This window comes from Danio rerio, chromosome 15, assembly GCF_049306965.1.
Source record: "Danio rerio strain Tuebingen ecotype United States chromosome 15, GRCz12tu, whole genome shotgun sequence".
Taxonomy (NCBI): domain Eukaryota; kingdom Metazoa; phylum Chordata; class Actinopteri; order Cypriniformes; family Danionidae; genus Danio; species Danio rerio.
The window spans coordinates 8,610,650-8,631,514 of record NC_133190.1 but is presented as its reverse complement, the minus strand read 5'-3'; the positions used below and the strand labels follow the sequence as shown (position 1 = coordinate 8,631,514).

The 20,865-nt window shown below is 37.1% G+C and overlaps 1 protein-coding gene across 3 annotated transcripts in view; it reads left to right on the top strand.

Moving 5' to 3' along the window:
- The window catches only part of gbe1b (glucan (1,4-alpha-), branching enzyme 1b), a 252,713-nt gene that overhangs the window by 97,728 nt on the left and 134,120 nt on the right, over positions 1-20,865 (top strand). For all 3 annotated transcript variants that reach the window (XR_012390607.1, XR_012390608.1, XM_068213679.2), the window contains exons 8-9: positions 17,652-17,767; positions 18,277-18,404. Coding sequence is in view for 1 of the 3 variants with exons in the window: in XM_068213679.2 (XP_068069780.1) it covers positions 17,652-17,767; positions 18,277-18,404 (244 nt within the window). In the remaining 2 variants the exon portion in view is untranslated. The remainder of the gene's footprint in view (positions 1-17,651; positions 17,768-18,276; positions 18,405-20,865) is intronic.

Sequence of the window (20,865 nt, the reverse complement as noted above, 5' to 3'; positions counted from 1 at the left end):
CGACCTTCTTGCTGTGAGGTGACAGCACTACCTACTGCGCCACTGCTTTGCCCTTAGACCTCTGCTTAGCTATATCTGTTATATCAGGCTCCTGCAACACTGCTACACATTGTATACCAGTCCTTTACAGGGATATTTAAAAAAATATATATATTTCAGATAGTTTCTACTATCTATGCTTCTGATATTTATTTTTGGGATGGTGCATCAGGTGGATTATATTCATTCAGAACTAACCACCAATGATATTGTTTTCATAAGGTCCACATAAACATGTAGGATTGTTCCTCTCCCAGTCACGTTTGTTGTTTGGGCACAATCCCTTGAGATTTGCTGTACTTTTAAAATTTATGACAATAAGTTTCATTCAGTTTCCCTCTGTTTGCCATTGTGTTCAACATGTGCAAGACATTGTTCTGACATGCAATAGTCATGAACACAAGGTGATTTTATGGAAACATATGGTGTGTAATCTGTTCAGCTCTGTTCTGTTCTGTCTCTGTGGCATCTACAGGGAAATATGAACAGCCAGTGTTTGAGGTCTTAGCCCTTGTAGTGGAGATCTAACTAGCCTGGAGACATCCGCTGGGCCACACTTCATGGCTTCCTGCGGCTCCTCTAATAGGCTGTTTCAAAGAGTAGCAAGGACACCTTGTGAAGGCAAGTAAATTAATCCTCTGTGCCGCCACAACGCTCCTCTCCACCCGTCTCCTGAAGGGCAGGCCAACTTCCTCTCGGCCATTGCTGCCGTCTGCCCTCTCTCTGGCGTTCAAGAGGTCTCAGATGTGTGACTTCAGAAGGCTTTCTCCATCCCATCCTCCAGTCTCCTGCTGTATTAGCTCATTTGCATCCATTTTTCACTAGTCATCACTGAAATCCCTCTGCACATCAAATGGAGTCAGACCCGAGGCTAGCCACTTTTGTGGTCTCACATTTCGATCGCATGTAACATTCACCAAGGCTTATTGCTTGCTCTCCCTCACTTTTTTATCTCAACTTAGAGGAATGCACAGGTTTAATGACTTTGTGGGGCACGCTTGGTATGCGGTGCAAATGATGGAGAATTATACGCTGCCTTTGTGAAAGATTTCCAATGACGATGGTAGATAAGGTCCACAAGGTTCCTGAGCGTATGTTTTAGTCACCTCGTTTCCACGGAATATTCATTCCTCATCAGATTGCGTGGCATGTTCTCCCAGCACCTCTCAATGAGGATTAATAAACTTTCTATTGAGACAAATGCCTGGAATTCACCAGAGGCGCAGCTGGGTGCCAGCGGAGAATGCTAATTCTGACAGTTCTGGACGAATTCCAGAGGCGCCTGTGCAAGAGAAAAAAAATGACACTACGATGGCACTTGTCACATCATTTTATCCAGGTGTTATCCATCTCTTCCCCAATAAACATTAATCTGCACTGCTTGTCTCTTATTGAATGAGTGAAGAATCCGTTTTGCCAATAGCACAGGCCCAGCGTGTGAGATGCGTGAAATGAGGTGCCTCAACCGTCATTTCCCACAAGGCCCGGCTGTTCGCCATCTTTCAGACTGTCAGACACCGTAGTTTCACCGCTGCGCCTTGTGTGAAATGACCTGTCAAGGTTGTAAATTTATTTGTTCTCATGCAGGTTGACTGTAATGTTGAGGATACAGGGATTTATACATCTCTTCCTGTGATCTTCCTTACACCTGAGACCGGGTAACAGTATAAGGGGGTGGAAATGCAAATAAGGTCCACACACCCCCCATTGAGAGATTATCCTCAATTGAAGAGTATTCTTGTAGTGTTCATTCGTAACTGTCTGTAAAGCAGTTCTCATGGCAGATTTGGCATACTGTGTAGCAAGGTCATTTCATGTTTATCATCACACTTTTCTTTTTCCTGTCATTCTCTCCCCAAGGATGAATGTGGTGTTGAGGCAGATTATCAGCTATTTGGCTGTGAGGAAATGTCACATGGCTTTTTTTTCTAGTGCTAAAGGGCTTGACTACCAATGTAAGCCATTTCATTGATATTCATTGTATATTTTGTCATTGAACACTCATTGTAAATGGTTGTGATGGGGGTAAATCATGAAGGGAGAATCTTAATCAAATAAAACAGCATTTTACTGTCCTCCCAGACACCCTTGAAGTCGTATATAATTTGGTTAAGGCAAGAACTTGTCAATTTGTAGCCGTAGTGCTGCTATTGTTGTTGTCGTTTCGTGGTTTGCATGATGATGTTTATCATCAACACATTAAAACATTTTGTTCTTACCATGCAAACCATAAAAAGTTGCTTGATTATATCATTCAAGATCTGACCAAGTATTTGATCTTAGCATATGCTTGCCTATTGAATTACCCATGCATTTTAGAACGTCAAAGATTAATCAATATGGATTGTGGATATTGTATGAATTTTATGTATTTTTATATTATTTTATGACATGTTTTAATGGATTCATTCGTTCAGTTTGTTCAAACTGCTGATTCGTTCAAGAAAGACTTTGAGGTTTTTTTGAATGGGCCAATCATTAATTCACCCAATGGGGTAAATGCACAGAGACTTTTAATTCCAATTAAGCCGGCCTCATGGCTTCCGGTTACTTGTCATCCCATACAAAATCGCAGCGTTTAAAATCTTATTTATTTAAAAAACAGCTTCACTGCTTGGCTGAGATATGACATAAAGTGGGTATCAGACCAAGCAAGAAGCATTTCATAAAATTATATGTATATTTTCGTAACATGAACGAATTCTAATTACATTACCACATCAATGCTGTAAAAGGAACCTTATAAAATTAAAAAACAGTCACATAAAGCTTTCACAGGAAGCCCATCATTGGCTGAAAAACACTAGCTGTGCATATAGTACATTTATTCATCACCCAAAACATGGAGTCATTTGCAAATGAGACACCACTATGTGTTGATCAAATTCTTCAAATTCTTTTCATTAAATCTGCGGTGGTAATTTTCCTGCACATTTTGTAAGTAAAACTGGTTCTGCAATCAGCTGTAAATCTCAAGCTGCTTTCAGATGGTGAAGTGTTTGCTGCAGTGTCAAAGTTCACAGACAAGCTAGACTCACTTACACATGCACGCACACACACACAAATATAATGTCTGCATGATTCTGAAATTGAAGATAATTGTTCTGTAATTTGACAGCTCTTTGGATCGCTTGTCAGTGAACTAAGGCTCTGAGTGTCTGCTACATAATGAAAGTATACATTTTAATAAAAAAGTAAAGGTATTACCTTTCGTTTGTAGGTAATGTAATTACATTTATAGTAGGGCTGCACGAATCTGGCAAACATGAGAATCATAGTTTTTTTTTTTTTACTCAAAATCAAGATCACGATTTTCTATGAGTAGGCTATTATAATTGTTATTTCTCAAACATATAGTAAAACAACAATAATAACATTATGTGTAGGTCTTATGTTGGTTAAAAAAAACTAAATTTTTAATAGACTTTGAATAGTGAACTTTAGCAGACTTTAAAAATGTTGCCACGCGCGTGTCCTCAAGGTAGTAAACAAACCTCGCGTTCAGCTCACGTGTTATTTCGCAGCCACGAATACATCATTACATTAAGACAAAAATTATTTTGGGGGAAATCATGCCTTAAAAATACAGTACGTGGTACTTTTAAAACCATTTGGATGTGTCAATGTTGCTGTGAAGACTTGTGCGTCCGCCTTTGTGCTTCTCTTCTGTAATTGGCTGAATCGTAGAAAAGATGAATTAAGATCGCGTTTAGGGTAAAATTGAGATTGTGATTTTATTTTTTATTTTTTCGATTAATCGTGCAGCCTTACTTGCCCTAAAACTGCATGCATGTGTGCTGCGTGCATTAAATGTTCTGTATTTTTTGTGTAGCTTGTCAGTGAACTTTGACTCTGTGGAAAACACTTATCCATCTAAAAAAGCATCTGAAAGCAGCTTGAGATTTACAGCTGGTTGCAAATCTGGCTTTAACTAAAATGTCCAAGAAAATTGCTTTTACAGACAAGATTTTGATTGTAAACAACAATTCAATATATAGTTATTATTATCAAGTGTTGTGCATCTCCAGTCAACAAACTGTGGTGTTTCATTTGCTAATGACTCCATGTTTTGGGTGATGAAAGAATTGGGTGAATTAGTGATTCAATGGACCATTAAAAAATAAAAAAAACACCACTTAAAGTCTTTCTTGAACAAATCAGCAGTTTGACAAACTGAATACATGAATCACTCACTCAGTGACTTACCCATTAAAACAACTACAGCCATTCTGTAAAATTCATACAGTATTTGCAAAATCTATATTAACTGTTCTTTGACTTTCTTTAAAACATGGGTAATTCAATAAGCAAACAGAAGATATATGCTATAAATCAAAAACTTGTAAGTTTTGTTGTGCAAGTACACTTTTCAAGACGATGTGTCATGATTTGGATTTTAAGCAGTATTGAGAAATTTACTTTTCGGGCAAAATAATTAGAAAGTAATTTAAATACAATTTTATTGATATAATTGGTAACTACTTGTGGAAGTGGCTTACGCAAGACTGATATACATTAATCTAGGTTATTAAACAAGGTTATCAATTTACCATATGATTAAGCAACTATTTAAATTACAGTAAGTGCAGCCCTTGAGGCTAAATGCCTCAATAGCATTAATCTATTTACCCACTACCCTCAGCTAACCTTCTCAACCAGACTCACCCATAAGGAATAACAGCTATTCTTCTGCCTCTAATGTGCAGGTTTGGCTTCTGCTCAGAGAGGCATTACCTCAGTCCCACGATAACATGTTGTGCGTTTGGCCTTTTGCGACGTGTGTTGATCACACTATAATCTATTTATCACTCGCAGCTCTGTATGACCGCCCATGCCGCACGCTTATCAGATTGTCACAGCCCCCTTAGTATTAGGATAGCAAACCTCTGGAGTTGCAAACTTGCCATTTGCAACTTTATGAAACGGGCGCTGAGGATATCTACATCAGCGTTTTCCCCCGTGGTTAGAAAAACCACAATCTACCCCAGCGCTGATTCACTGCTCATGCAGAACCAATTGAGAAACTGCTCGGTCCTGGAAGAAGCTTTGGGGGATTTGCGCCTGGCCGACGGGGACTTGTATCCATATATTTGATTTAGCATACATGAATGTTGCTGCCTAGATCAGCACACCGCAGAATGCTTCAAACCCAGGCATGGAATGACTTCAAATGAAGGATCCGGCTAATGTTATCAGACATCTCCACAGACTTGCGTGTGCGAGGATGTTCATAAGTTATTCTCAATAGATTAAAGTTAAAGCGTGGATGTCAAAAAATAAAGATGATGCATTTCCATATTTTCTCATTTTCTGCAACCTGCGCTTCTTGTTATTGTTGGAGAGATTTAGAAGTGAAGAATTGAGGTTCATTCAAACATTTGTATGATTGAATATGTTGTACTGACTCAATTGGATGTAATTTTGGTTACTTTAAACATTCGCTGTATTGGAGCAAATGTTTAATAATAATAGACTAAACAAGACTGCATCTTGATTATCTAACATCAAGAAATGAATTTAATTTGTCATACTTGGGTGTAAATGTGTTTAATTCAAGCCTCTTTCGAGCAACAATCAGTTGCAGTTTTTGTCCACATGAAAGTTAACCCCCCAAAATGACCTATTTACCAGGTTAAATCGACAATTTTTACAGAATTTTTTTTTTTTTTTTTTTTTTTTTTTTTGACGTTGAACTTTGATGGCTTTTTAAAAATGACCTTAACACTTTAAATCATCTTACCCCAATATCTATTTCTGTATTCTCATAACAGGCTGTACAATGTATGGTACAGCAGTAGTTGTAAGGGTGTATTTTGACCTATATGGGACATTCTACCAGAAATGTACATTTTCACTTATAAAAAAAAAAAAAATGTGACAGGACGAGAACCTTTGAGCTTGTCATCCTCAAAGAATCATAAAAAAAACAAGCATAAAATCCTACAATATAATGATAGTATGCATCTTTGTTCAGTCACTTTCTCCATCAACTGATGTCACTTCCGAGCCATAGCCTTAAAGGTGTATTACACACATTTTATGTTAAATTTAATGCAAATGTGACAGGAGGGACCTAAACATGTGGGTCTATTGTAAATTTATTTGTATTATATGTTTGTATTATTTATTTGTTTGTTTTATTTATAATTTCTAGGTTTACAACATTTTTTTATGTTTTGAAAGTATTTAGCATAACTGAGGACAAGGACAGTGGCAGGGTTTGTAAATTTGTAAAGTGTTTTTAATAAAGAACTAAAATCTAAGAACCAAATGAATTGCATATTTCCTTGCAGAACAACTCACAGAAGTCAACTATCAGTATATTTGAGATTTTTTTTTTTAAAAGCAATACTTTTTATTCGCTGTATTTATGCTTTTATTACAAGAACAAATAATTTATGTTTCTTGTACAATGTCCCAATAAATGATTTCTACGCCACAAAACTAATGGGACACTCATGCACACCCCAAAACCGGCAGCTAGATCTCTGCAACTCTCACATGGTTGCAGATTGAAGCTTAGCAGGGCTGTGCCTAATCAGTGTCAGGATGGGTGTCCACATGAGAAAGCTAGGTTGCTGCTGGATGTGGTGTTAGTGAGACCAGCAGGGGGCACTCAACCTGTGGTCTGTGTGGGTCCTAACCTAACAGTATATTGCTGGGGGCTCTATACTGCTTCGTGAGGACAATCTTTCTGATGAGACGTTAAACCGAGGTCCTGACTCTCTGTGGTCATCATAAACTCCAGGATGTCCTTCGAAAACGTGTGAAGGTTTAACCCCAGATTCCTGGCCAAATTTGCCCTCTGGCCTCTACCAATTAAAGCCTCCTAACCATTCTCATATCATAATTGGCTTCATCACTCTCTCCTTTCCCCCAATCAGCTGTTGTGTGCACACTGTAGCATTCCACCAAGAAGGACGAACCACATCCAACAGGAGTAACTGTGCATATAAGAGGAAGCAGTCTGAAATGGATTTTTGTATCCATAAAACAAAACCACAGCTACTCAACTCACTGCAGAATTAAATGTGCTCATCAGCTCTCCTGTTTCCACCAAAACTGTTAGTCAGGAGCTTCGCAGGGTCAATTTACATGGCCGGACTGCTCCAAACCTTTGGTTACTCATGCCAAACATCAATGTCTACAGCAAAAATCAAGGGCTATAGTCAATGTGAAACTTGTTGTTCTTTGAGTCCATCTTCACTGACTTACCCACATCTGGGAGAGTTACGGTGAGGAGAAGCCCCAAAGAAGTGTACCGCCCAGACGGTTGCATGTCCAGAGTGAGGCATGGGGTGGATCAGTGATGGTTTGGATTGCAATATCATTGCATTCCCTAGGCCCAATACCTAGGCTAGATATGCGCGTCGCTGCCAAGAACTGCTGAACATTTCTGGAGGAAATGTGCACCCATGCTTGTGCACCCAGTATTTCAAACATTCTACCTTGATGGTGGTGCCGTGTATCAAGGTGATAATGCACCAGTACACACAGGTTGACTGGTGGCAGAGTGGTTTAATGAACATGAAAAGGAATGAACATCAATGGCCTGTACAGTCAGCAGAACTTAATATTATTGAGTCACTTTTAGGTGTTTTGTAGGAACTCAGGAAACATTTTCCTCCTCCAGCATCACACAGTGACCTCAATTCTGCAAATAAAAGGGTCCTGAATCCCTCTGGCCACTGTGCAGGACTTGTATCTTTTATTCCCAAGACAAATTTATGCTGAATTGGCTGCAAAAGATAATCTAAAACCATATTAATGAATTATTTATTTCCAAAACCAGGCTGAATCTTCACATTACATACTGATGCATGTCTCTCTCTGTTAGTCTTGTGCAAAACATATATGACTAAAACCAATTTTTCTTAAACCGTCTGATGCAAAGGATGTTGGGAAGAAGAAATTTGCTTCTACTGAGTCGGTTAAAGTTGAAGCTCACCTTAAAACAATACAACTTTGATTTCACATAACTTTTTTATAAAGTACAGTTAACTTTTGTCAAACATTTGAGTTAAATGAACTCATTTCATTCAGTTAATCCTGCTGTTTGGTTTTCCGGTCACTAGCCCAGCTCTTTTGTGGCCCTTCACACCTTTCCAGTCAAAGCAAGCTGCATCATGAATGTTGCATTGTCCTCCTCCTGACAATAACATTAAGGATCCCTTAGTGTGAATTGGAGGACTTGGCATTTCTATAACTCTCAGGCTAAATCATGTTGTTCTTTTGCACTCTTTAATTTGGCTTCGCACGGTTGAGGTGCATTACCTTGTTCGACGGTGCCAGGATGACGGTGAAGGATCCCTACGCTCACATTTTAACAAAGTTTCTATGGCAACGGGGCGATCACTCCAAGTTGTTGAGGATGCTCAGATGGAGGAGGCTGGTCATGAGTGCCCACACATAACATTCAAACACAAGTGTATGGACACGCTTTAGGGTTTTTTAGGGAGTTGATTCCAATTTCTTTTCTTACACTGTTTATGCTAATAGACGCATGCTATAGGAAGCTGAGTGGGGTTCACAATAACAGTCTGTTGTAGGAGGAGAGCATTGGTGTTCTAGGTGTGAATTGTAGCTGGAGCTCATCAAAAAGTTAATATTTGATTTTTTTTTTTTTTTTTTGATGATTTCTTGTCTCGTTGGGCATTTGTCATACTATGTATTCATTCATTCATTCATTCATTCATTCATTCATTCATTCATTCATTTGTTTTCTTTTCAGCATTTTTTTGGGCAAGTCCCTTTATTAATCTAGGGTTGCCACAGCTAAATGAACCACCAATTTATCCAGCATATGTTTTATGCAGCGGATGCCCTTCCAGCTGCCCCCCATACAATACACACTTAATCACACGCTAACACGGGGAGAACATGCAAACTCCACACAGAAATGCCAACTGACCCAGCCTAGGCTTGAACCAGCAACCTTGCTGTAAGGCGATCAGGCTACCCCTTGTGCCACCGTGTTGCCCCTTTTATATTTTTGTTCTTGCTCTTACTTCCCATAGTGTGACCCTTGCAATTGTTAATAATGTTATTGTGTTGTTTCATTTAAATAAAAATAATAAAATTAAGGATGATTTACAATAATAATGGTAGTTTAAGTATAAAATTGGACCATATCAAAGTCAAAACTGGAACTAATATGACAAAAAACTTCACAGTAACAAAAAAAAAAAAAGTTCATAGTGCATACTTTAGTACGAAAAATAAATATTAAATATTAGAGGAAAATATTAAATACAGTTTTATCTATAGGTGGGCATAGATCTTTTTTTAATCTAGATTAATCTCACTGTAATCTTGGAATTAAATGAGATTAATCTAGATTAAAATGACTCATTTGACTTCTGCCTAAGGCAATCAGAATATGTCTGCTGTCCAAACAGTTATACCTTTTACTGCAGTTATACCTCTATTTACTGCGGTTGTACTGCAGTTTTACTTCAGTTTACTGCAGATATTTTTTTGTTAGGGAAGTCATTACTGAACTAAACAGAAATGGAATTAAGACGTGGAGTATGCATATATTAGTGGCATTATTGAAGTAAACACCGCGATCAAACTATTACCGTCATGTAAGACTTTTTGCCCTATTTTCCGACGCCTTAGCATGCGTTATTAAATTCCATAACACTCTCCCCAGTCCTTACTCCTTATTTGTGTCTAATTCCCCAATTTGTCACATGGGCATGAATGAAATGTTCATGAGTGAAAGTGCCGAACTGCAGTTAAAGTCACCCAAAATTACAGGAAACTCTTACATGAAAGCACTTCACGTAAACAACTTAATTATTTTATTGTCTATTAAGGCAAATGACTAGATTACAGATGTCCATGTAAACATAGTCAGTAGTGTCTTTGAAGCAAGTGAAAGATTGAAAAGGGCGTCCTGCTTATTTGATTCAGAAGGGCACTTTTTTGTCAGAATTGTTTAATGGCAATATTATTTTTTATTGCCCGATAAGTCTTGCGTTAACGCAGCACAATAACGCAGATAACGGCCCACCACTAGTTTTAATATATATGTAACACACATACACTACCTGACAAAAGTCTTGTCATCGACCTCAGTTGTAAGAGCAACAAATAATAACTTGACTTCTAGTTGATCATTTGGAAAAGTGGCAGAAGGTAGATATTTTTTTTCTTTTTTCCTGATAAATCATCTGTTGAGCTGCATTCCAATCATAACAAATACTGCAGAAGACCTATTGAAACCCACATGGACCCAAGATTCTGACAAAAATCTGTCAAGTTTGTGGAAGGAAAAGTCATAGTTTGGGGATACATACAGTATGGGGCGTGCAAGAGATCTGCAGAGTGGATAGCAACACCAACAGCCTGAAATATCAAGACATTTGGGCTGCCCATTACATTACAAACCACAGGAGAGGGCAAATTCTTCAGCAGGATAGCACTGCTTCTCATACTTTAGCCTCCACATCAAAGTTCCTGAATGCAAAGTTGGACAAGTCCAAATGGTCAAGTTCAAATCCTTTTTAAAAGTTCCTGCAGCTAAAATCCCTTACTAAGTGAGTAAGTACTGTTCACACTCTTTAGTTCACCATTCACAAATTACAGTATTTTGATAATCTGGCGAATACTTTTTCTAGGACAAAAAGTTGCCTGGAGCCACGATCTATAGTGTGCTTGTATCATAAGTGTTGTTGATGATCGATCAGAAGGCTTGTTTCACTGTGTATCATGTGAAATCTTCAACACCAGCACACTTCCAGGCAGTGCTGAGCTCTGGCCATGGGGGAAGCGGCTCATCCCAGAATGCGATGATGTCAGCTGGATTAATCATATTGCCTGGTGCCTGAGAACCTGGAGCCACAACTCAGGTCTTCCAGAAAGATTCTTGACAGCATCACTATAACTGGAACTGCTCGTTTTTATAAGTGTTCTAGTGGTGCAGGATCTAAACGTTTCACAGATCAAAGTAAGTGCAGATAAATTGAGACTTTCAAAGGAAAGAACTGTTATTTGTATCAAATTTACCTATAGCCAGCCACTGGTTTTCATTGGCTGCCCACACTGTAAAAAAAAAAAAAAAAAAAATAGTCTGTGAAATCCTTCTATACAGCGAATAACCAGAAGTTCTTCAGAACATTGTATTAACAATATAAATTGATGAAGTGTGGTAGTTTATAGTAATGTGTGGGTTATCTCATAGCGAACTGGAGGGATATTTTACAGTTTGAACCCAAAAATGACCAGACTGTCAGATGATGAAGAGCCAGAGTCAGTGATTTAATTCAAAAGAAAGTTTGCAGTTTACTGAAGATACGGAGCATCCGGAAAGTATTCATAGCACTTTATTATATTCTAAAATTGATTACATTAATTTCTTTCCTCAAAATTCTACACACACAACCCCATAATGACAATTTGAATTTTTTTTTTTTTTTGAGATTTTTACAAACTTATTAAAAATAAAACACCTGAGAATCACATGTACATTAGTATTCACAGCCTTTGCTCAATACTTTGTTGATGCACCTTTGGCAGTATTTTGTTATTACAGCCTCAAGTCTTTTTAAATATGCCACAAACTTAGCGTACCTGTCTTTGCGAATTTTTGCTCATTCCTCTTTGCAGTATCTCTTAAACTCTATAAGGTTGGATTGGTAGTGATGATGTACTGCCATTTTAAGATGTCTCTAGAGATTTTCAATAGAATTTAGGTCTGTGCTCTGGCTGGGCCACTCAAGGACATTCACAGAGTTGTTTTGCAGCCTCTCCATTGATATTGTGATGGCGTGCTTTGGGTTATTGTCCTGCTGGAAGATGAACTTGCCCCAGTCTGAGGTCAAGAGCACTCTGATGCAGGTTTTCGTTCAGAATGTCTCAGTACATTTCTGCATTCATCTTTCCCTCTATCCTGACACGTCTTCCAGTTCTTGCTGTTGGGAAACATCCCCACAGCATGATGCTGCCACCACCATGTTTCACTGTAGGGATGATGTTAGCCTGGTGATGAGCAGTGCCTGGTTTTCTCCAAACGTAACACCTGGCATTCACTCCAAACTCTGTTTCAAATGCCTTTTGGCAAATCCCTGGTGGGCCCCATGTGCCCTTGCTAAGAAGTGGATTCCATCTGGCCACTCTACCATAATGGCCTGATTGGTGGATTTCTGCACAGATGGTTGTCCTTCTGTAAGGTTCTCCTCTCTCCACAGAAAAATGCTGGAGCTCACACAAAGTGACCATTGGGTTATTGATCACCTCCCTGACTAAAGTCCTTCTCCACCGATCACTTCAGTTAGATGGCTGACCAGCTAAAGAAAGAGTCCTGATGGTTCCAAACATCTTCCATGTACGGATGATGGAGGCCACTGTGCTCATTAAAACTTTCAAAGCAGCAGACATTTTTCTATAACCTTCCGCAGCCCTGCGCTTCGAGACAATCCTGTCTCAGAGGTCTACAGACAATTCCTTTCTTCATGCTTGGTTTGTGCTTTGACATGCACTCTCAACCCTGGAACGTTATATAGACAGGTGTATGCCTTTTCAAATCATATCCAGTCAACTGAATTTACCACAGGTGAACTCCGAATAAGCTGCTGAAACATCTCAAGAATGATCAGTGGAAACAAAATGTACCTGAACCCAATTTAGAGCTTTAACAGCAAAGGCTCTGAATACTTATGGACATGTGATTTTTTTTTTTTTTTTTTTTTTTTTTTTTTTTAAGTCTTTTTCAGTTTCACATTGTCATTATGTGGTATTGTATGTAGAATGTTGGGGAAATAAATTAATTTAATTCGTTTTGCAATAAGGCTGTAACAAAAAAAAAAAAATGTGGAAAAAGTGAAGTGCTATGAATACTTTCCGGATGCACTGTAGTTTGCAGTTTCATCAGCAGAAGCTAGCTTTAACACTCACAAATAGTTCATAGTCCGATCTGCTTACAATCTCAAAACATCAACAGTTATACTCTTACATAACGTCATTAAATGTGTCATAGTTTTGATAGGTGTTATCAAAACTGGTGAAAAACTGGTATAAACTACATCCAAACTGGCAGCTAAATACAAATGAATTAACTTTTAAATATTTAACACATAAAATGGCAAATAACTAAGAAAACAGTTATTTCCAATACTTCAAGAGTCCAGGTCCACTTCCAACCTCAAATAAAAAGTTTAAACATAAACATATACACAATCTTCCTTCATGGTTAGGGTTAGGGTTAGTTTTTCAACCTAAAAACTGCCTTACTGAAATAACCATTTTTTGTGTTTTTACATCCACTAAACTAAACTTTTCTTTATTATATATAATATTGTGCAGAATTGCATTACTGAAATTACTGTAATACTGAATTAAAAATATAGAAATAAATGAGCATATACTTCCATACATATTTATTTTTTATTTAGTTAACAGTAAAAAAATGCAGAAAAAGTTACGTGCAAAAAACAAGGTATAATGCTTTTGTTTTGCTGACTGATTATCATATCTTAATTACTCTCATTAATGGATTTAATATAATGTGATTAGCAAAACATTCATCCGAGAACATTAAGTGCAATTTCTTACTTCATTGAAATGTTTCTAAAGGATGGCAACTCATACTGATGCAGTGAAACTGACACCATTGTTACATTTTCATATTATTTTTAAGCATTCTGGAAGCCACAGGAAATATCATTTTTTTGAGGGTTTAGGCATTTTTACATCTACCACCTGTCTGATCAATTCTGAGCAGGTTTTTGGAAAGATTTTTATACATTTCACCGAATTATCCAATGTTTTCAGGTCATACTACACTGAGAAACAGAGGGGTGAAAGTTTTTATTTCATTTTCATTTATTTTACTTTATTTTGTTTTATCTATTCATTTATTTAACTATTTACTTAATGTTTATTTATTTTTTATGCTTTTTGTTTTTATTTTTTATAATTTGTATACTTTGTGTTTGTTTATTTATTTATTTATTTATTTATTCGTTTATTTATTTATTTATTGTTCTATTTTATTCACACTATTTTGTTAATTTTTTTGTAAACAATTGTTTTTATTATTTCAGTTTTTGTTTAATATAGAAATGACACAGGATATGAATACATCGCAAAACTATTTACAAGATTCTTGAACACAATCTTCAGGCACTGAGAGAAAAGAGCTGATGCTGTGATTTGTATATTATGAGAAAATGAAAGTGTTTTCTGGCCTTAATGGATGTAAACTAATATTAGGACCTCCAAAACAATATAAAGACAATTTTAAAACTACTGGAGAAACAAAAAAAAAAAAAAATAAATGAAGCAAGGGAGTTATGTTAAATAATGCTTAAATCCTAGTGTTGCATTTTAATCCTGGCTTAGAATACCATGCATTTATTACCATATTAATGTTTTTACACACAGAATTGCAGAGTCATTCAAATAATGTTTAATTTTGTCATAAACTACATTAATATTTGACTTTTAGCAAATTTAGTCAAACAGGGAAACGTTTAGCTGAACTGAAGCTTTTGCTAAGGTTAATTCAATAATGTACTCGGGTTTGTTGCAAATTTACAACACTGTAAGCCATAATTAGTGGACCACCTGCAGGACTGCTGCGGACCCCCTGTTGAAGATTCTTGGTTTAAAATAATGTTTATGCTCATTCTAAAAGTCATGAGCAAATATCCTTCATGTTAATGATCTGCTTTAGAATTATCTACTGTTAGCAGATTTGCCATATTTTGTAGAATCTGAAAAAAATACAGTTGTGTATTTTGCTGTGGGTGGCTCAGTAGTTTGCACTGTCGCCACACAATAAGAGGGTCACTGGTTTGAGTCCTGACTGGGCTAGTTGGCATTTTTGTGTGGAGTTTGCATGTTCTCCCCATGTTCGTGTGGGTTATTGGGTGCTCCACTTTCCCCTACAGTCCAAAGACATGCGCTAGAGGTGAATGGGAAAACGAAATTATTGTTGGGAATGAGTGTGTGATTGAGAGGGTGTATGAGTGTTTCTCAGATTGAGTTGCGGCTGGCAGGGCATCTGCTGTGTAAAATATATTCTGGAATAGCTGGCGGTTCATTTCGCTGTGGTGACCTCTTATATATAAAGGTCTAGGTTAAAGGAAAATGAATGCTATTTTACTATGTAAACCACTGCTCATTCATTCCTTCATTCATCATTCTTATCATTGTTTGCATTAGTGTTTTTTAAACACCATTCAGATGTTTGCACTTGTAATTTATCATGTTACTCAATGAATTTATCAACTAATTAGCTAATCAACTGTATTATTATATTAATGATATACAATACTATTAAAGTGTTTAAAAATTTTAAACACATTAAAAACATTTCAAAACTTTATTTTCACTTTGTCACAGTAAATGAATGAACAGTGGGACAGTACATTAGGCTACGTGTGTGTGTCAAACATTTTGGTGAATTACACTTGTTTAATCTGGTTATATGTTTGAAAGAAAGAGAAACGGTTGACTTTAGCGATGACGAGGCTTCAATTAAACATTAGAAGATGCTGTCTGACAACGAAGGGAAATCCTTCACAGCTGTTGTTTTCCATCCTAATAGATCACATTTTTTAAATAATCAGTCCAGAAGGTGGTGCTGATCGACAACAGTATTAGGTCAAAGATGATAAAAGCAGGTAAAATAGATTAAAACTTTAGTTTTTCCCCTTATCAAAATATATACTATGCATAAAAATGTTAGAAATATACTCTGCACAATATAAATAAAACAGATTTTAATACAAATTTCAGCAAACAAACACCCCAAAGGCTGATTTATACTTCTGCGTCAAATGCCGGCGTATGCTACGGCGCTGTCGCATAGCCCTTCACGTGGCCGTCGGGGTCGCTGACGAGCACCTCTCAAAAAATGTAACTACACGTCGCAACGACGTGTAGCGCAAGCTCTGTGATTGGTCGGCTCTAGCGGGTCTGGGCGGGATCGAGACCCATGTGAAGGGTGCAAGCCTGATGGAGCGATTGTTGTGTGGAGTCCCATGAAGGAGCTCCGGATGGAAAGTTTTGTTTTGTGTTTACCTCATAGTTAAAGTTGTTGCACATCCGCCGGTTCCTGCCTCAAAATGAGCGAGTTTGAGTCACTTGTACATCCCGGAAGTGTTCAGGAAAAGCAAAATAGCAGCGAAGAAACTCGACACAGAGGAACATTAACACCTCACTGCCAACTAGCATTTCGGAAGTGTCAGTGCAGACCAACAGAGACAGCGCACAGAAGTATAAATGCACAGCTACACGCGTTGCATGCGCCGTGGGTTACGCTGGTCACTTGACGCAGAAGTATAAACCAGGCTTTAATGTGTTTATTCCTTTATAAAGATGTTCATGGTTTCATTTACTTTCACCTTTTCATTTAGGGAAGCTCCTGAGGTAAATAAATGATATCTCCGAACTTCAATAATAAATCTAAATTAAATGCTGCGCTTCCCACCTCCAGTCGCAATAACTTCTGGGACTTCCAGAGCGAGTTTGGTGCTCAAGTCTGCATCAGTGCGTCCTCGATATCAAGATCACATTCGGGAAGTTTCACGCGTCTTCCGTACTTGCGGTCTTGAGTATTGGAACTGAACTTGGGCAGCTGATGATGACGTTGCACGAAAACACGAGGACGCAAGACCGCTGAAGAACGCATATTGAGAAACAGCCTATATGATATGCTGTGTTTTGCTGTATGTTATATGTCATGCTGTTATGTTGTGCTATGCAATACTATGCTATGTTACATGCTATGTTATATGCTGTATTTTATACTATGTTATGTTATGCTATAATGTTATTTGCTGTATGCTATATGTTACATGTTATGTCATGCTATATGTTATGTTGTATGTTATATGTTATGTTATATGCTATGTTTCGTTATGTTATGCTATATGTTATGTTGAATGTGATGCTATGATATGCTATGCTATATGATACGTTAGATGTTACGTTACGTTACGTTACGTTACGTTACGCTACATTACGTTACGTTAAGCTACGTTACGTTACGTTATGATGTTATGTTATGTTATGTTATGTTATGTTATGTTATGTTATGTTATGTTATGTTATGTTATGTTATGTTATGTTATGTTATGTCAGGGGTGGGCAACTCAGTCCTGGAGTGCCGGTGTCCTGCAGAATTTTGCTGCAACACTATTCGAACACACCTGCCCATGCTTATAAGTGTCTTCAAAATCACTAGAAATCTATAAGCAGGTGTGTTTGATTAGAGTTGGAGTTAAACTGTGGACAGGCTACGTTGCATTATATGCTACGTTACGTTGTTACCTCACCTCACCTTACGCTATATAATACCCAAAGTTAATTACTTTTTCACTTGTTTGTTTGTGTGTAATTTGAATTAGGCTGAAATTCCAGCTTTTGATTACAGAAATATATATTTTAAATCAAATGAAATAAGTAGATATTTATTAAAATGTTTTGGAATTGCATAGTACGACAACAAAACAATATAAGATGAAAGATTTCATACAAAAACATTATTTGCAGATGATTCATGCCATTAACTCAAGTGTTTGGGATGAACAAAGACTCAAATACACATGTTCATGTGAGACCTGCATAACAGTTCTGTGTTTATGTGTGTGTGTGCGCAGCTGGGAGGTGTTGCGTTTTCTCCTGTCGAACTTGCGCTGGTGGATGGAGGAGTACAAGTTTGATGGATTCAGGTTCGACGGAGTCACATCCATGCTCTACCATCATCACGGCATCGGTACGTCCATAGAAAATTAAGCACTTAATAATTACTGTGCATTAACAACTCCTGCCGCTGTAAATGTCACAGGCGCTTATTGTAGAGCAGGTAGAAAAAAAGTGTTTTCCTGGAAGAGGAGCCGTTCCAAGGGCAGCTTTAATACACAGCGCCGCTGTTACGTAAACTCTCATAAATGAAGAAAATTAACGGAAGAAGCGCGTGATACGAGTTCTTTCAAGCAAGAAATTAATTACACAAGTAGTGCAGCAAAAGGTTATCCTGCCATTTTGCTTTTTTTCATATTAATTTTGTTGCACTGATGCTGCTAATGAATTTGGGTTGGTTTTCAAAGATCACTTTGAATCCGACTCTTGTTTTAATGAAACATGACATTAGACTTTGTGTGTGTTTTGTTTTTTTGCAAGTTGATTTTATCGTAGCTCTTTTTAAAATGAGTTTTTGCATAATTGCTGATTGTTAAAATGTTACAACTTGTGCAATTCTGATTTCACATTCACTTTCCACAGGATCTGGATTTTCTGGGGATTATAACGAGTACTTTGGCCTGCAGGTGGATGAGGACTCTCTGGTCTACCTGATGTTGGCGAACCATATTTTACACACTCTCTATGAAGACTGCATCACTATCGCTGAGGTGAGATGCGTCGCTTGTTTTCTGTACAGAAGCTGTCAGCACAATGAAACATTGCTGAAATGTTTGCTCAGCAGTTCTGCTCTTATTCTGATGCTTGGAAATGATTGTGAATGCAACGTTATTGTTCCCAGCAGCCTTGGCTTATGCACGAAACTGCTGAAATATGGCTGTTTTCAAACAGGTTTCCTAAGCACTCCCTGTACAGTTTGTTTAGCTTTCTGTGGGACACAGAGTAACATAAAAAGCCAAATAAGTAAGCAATACTGTACATCCACATGATTATTGCTGAATAACACAAAGCTGGGAAGTCTTGTATAATCCTGCAGGGGGTTATGTAGGAGATAATGTATACCTAGGTTGTTGTTATCACAGAATAAAGGCTGACAGGCTTAACAGAAGTCTGATGCAAAGTGGAGCATTATTGTGTAAGACTGATGTACTTTATTCTAAGAAAAAACAAATGTTTCAAAAAAATATATATCCTGCTTATTACATGGTTGCTTGCCACCGAACATTGTCCTGAGCCGTATTCTTTAATTAAAGGCTAAGCTGACCAAAAAGAAAACAGCTGGATGGAGCATATACTAACCTACATATTATTCTGTCACAAGATGCTGACAAACAGTCAAAAACAGCGAACATATTCACGTATTGTCCGGATCAGGGGTGGCCAAACTCAGTCCTGGAGGGCCAGTGTCCTGCATATTGTAGTTCCAACTCCAATTAAACACACCTGGACCAGCTAATCAAGATTTTTCTAGGTGTACTAGAAGCATTCAGGCAAATGTGTTAAGGGAAATTGGAGGTAAACACTGCAGGACAATGAATAAGTGCTATCTCTTATACATTGTCGAATTATCTTTTGGAAGAAACCATTTGCAATAAAATAAATCTAAATTATAAAATATTAATTAACAAGCAAACAAACAAACAAAGAAATAATTAAATACATAAATACTTAAATAAATAAATAAAATAGTCAAGCTCAAAATTAAATGCATAATAATAAATAAATAATAAAATAAGATGCGTTTTGTTTTAAAATGTGCTTCAGTCAGCAATCACAGTTAATAAAACTCAGCATTGTTCACGGATTTATTTAAATATTGTGTGTGTGTGTGTGTGTGTGTGTGTGTGTGTGTATGTATATATATATATATATATATATATATATATATATATATATATATATATATATATATATATATATATATATATATATATATATATATATATATACGAGGGTCATATTATATTAATAATATGAAAATAATGAATAATTAATATAAGGCTCATGTTTTTGTGCATCTGGCTTGTTATCAGCATGGTCATACATGCTTGGGATGTTTGTTTCACTTTATTTTATACAATTATAAAATTATAAAGATTAAAACAGAAATACATCATGAACCTGTGATAACTCTGTGAATGGAGTTAGAGTTTCTTTAATTTACAAAGGCACAAGTGAAGCACAAAGCCTATATGAAATCATGTGTATGCCGAGCTTATGTTTTTGTAAGCATAAACATGGTCTGTGTGTCTTTTCAGCCTCTCAACTTTTCTTTCACACGACCCTAAAATGTCATGCCCTTTAAGAACGCAGGAGTGAAAAAATCTGCTGCTTAAAATCATGTTGTAAATCTGGCATGAACTGTTTTTAGGAATTTTCCAAAGAACAATTTAACAAGAATTCACCTGCAGTGTCTGGTCTTAAGTAGGTGTAAGAATATGCAGAGATATCATCCGAATTGACCACAAGGCCTTCAGTCATGGCTTGATAACCTTAATCCTGTCAAAAGCGCTACTGTAACCCAAACTCCACAAAGACGGAATTAACCTTCAGAGTCAACGAGACGCGCCGCATTAAATTAGCACTCAGTGGCTCTGTCTAAAGCCATGATTAATGACACCACTTACTTTTTACTTACTTACTTCTGTGTTTTCGTAATTAGTGGACAGAGCCCACCGGAGATATCGTCTAATTCTCTTTTATGAGCTCCATTGGTAGAGCTGGACTCTGAATGCTAAAAGTTTGCTTTTATTGCAGGAAACAATTAAACAGCATAAAAAGCACTACAGATATAACAAAAAAGCTTTGGTTAATTCGGTGGCGTGCGTGGGGCTGCATTATTGTGTGATACCCTGAAGAAAAGCCTAGCATGGCTGGAGATTCCTGCTAACCAAATTACTGGCGAAAGTTGATGAGTTTTTAGGTATTTGTCAGCAATTATGCATTTTTCTGGTTGTGATATTCTCGTGAGGCGGCCCACTACATGAATAAAAATAAATTAACTTTTATTAGGCCATATGTGACTGAAGGTAAGATTATATTTAGGCAAAATAAAGTTTTGGGCAAATAATTTTTGGTTTGTTTGTTTTTCAAATACAACCCTAAATCTGAAAAAGTTGGGACAGTATGGAAAACACAAATAAAAAGATAGAAGTGCTTCTAAATTTACAT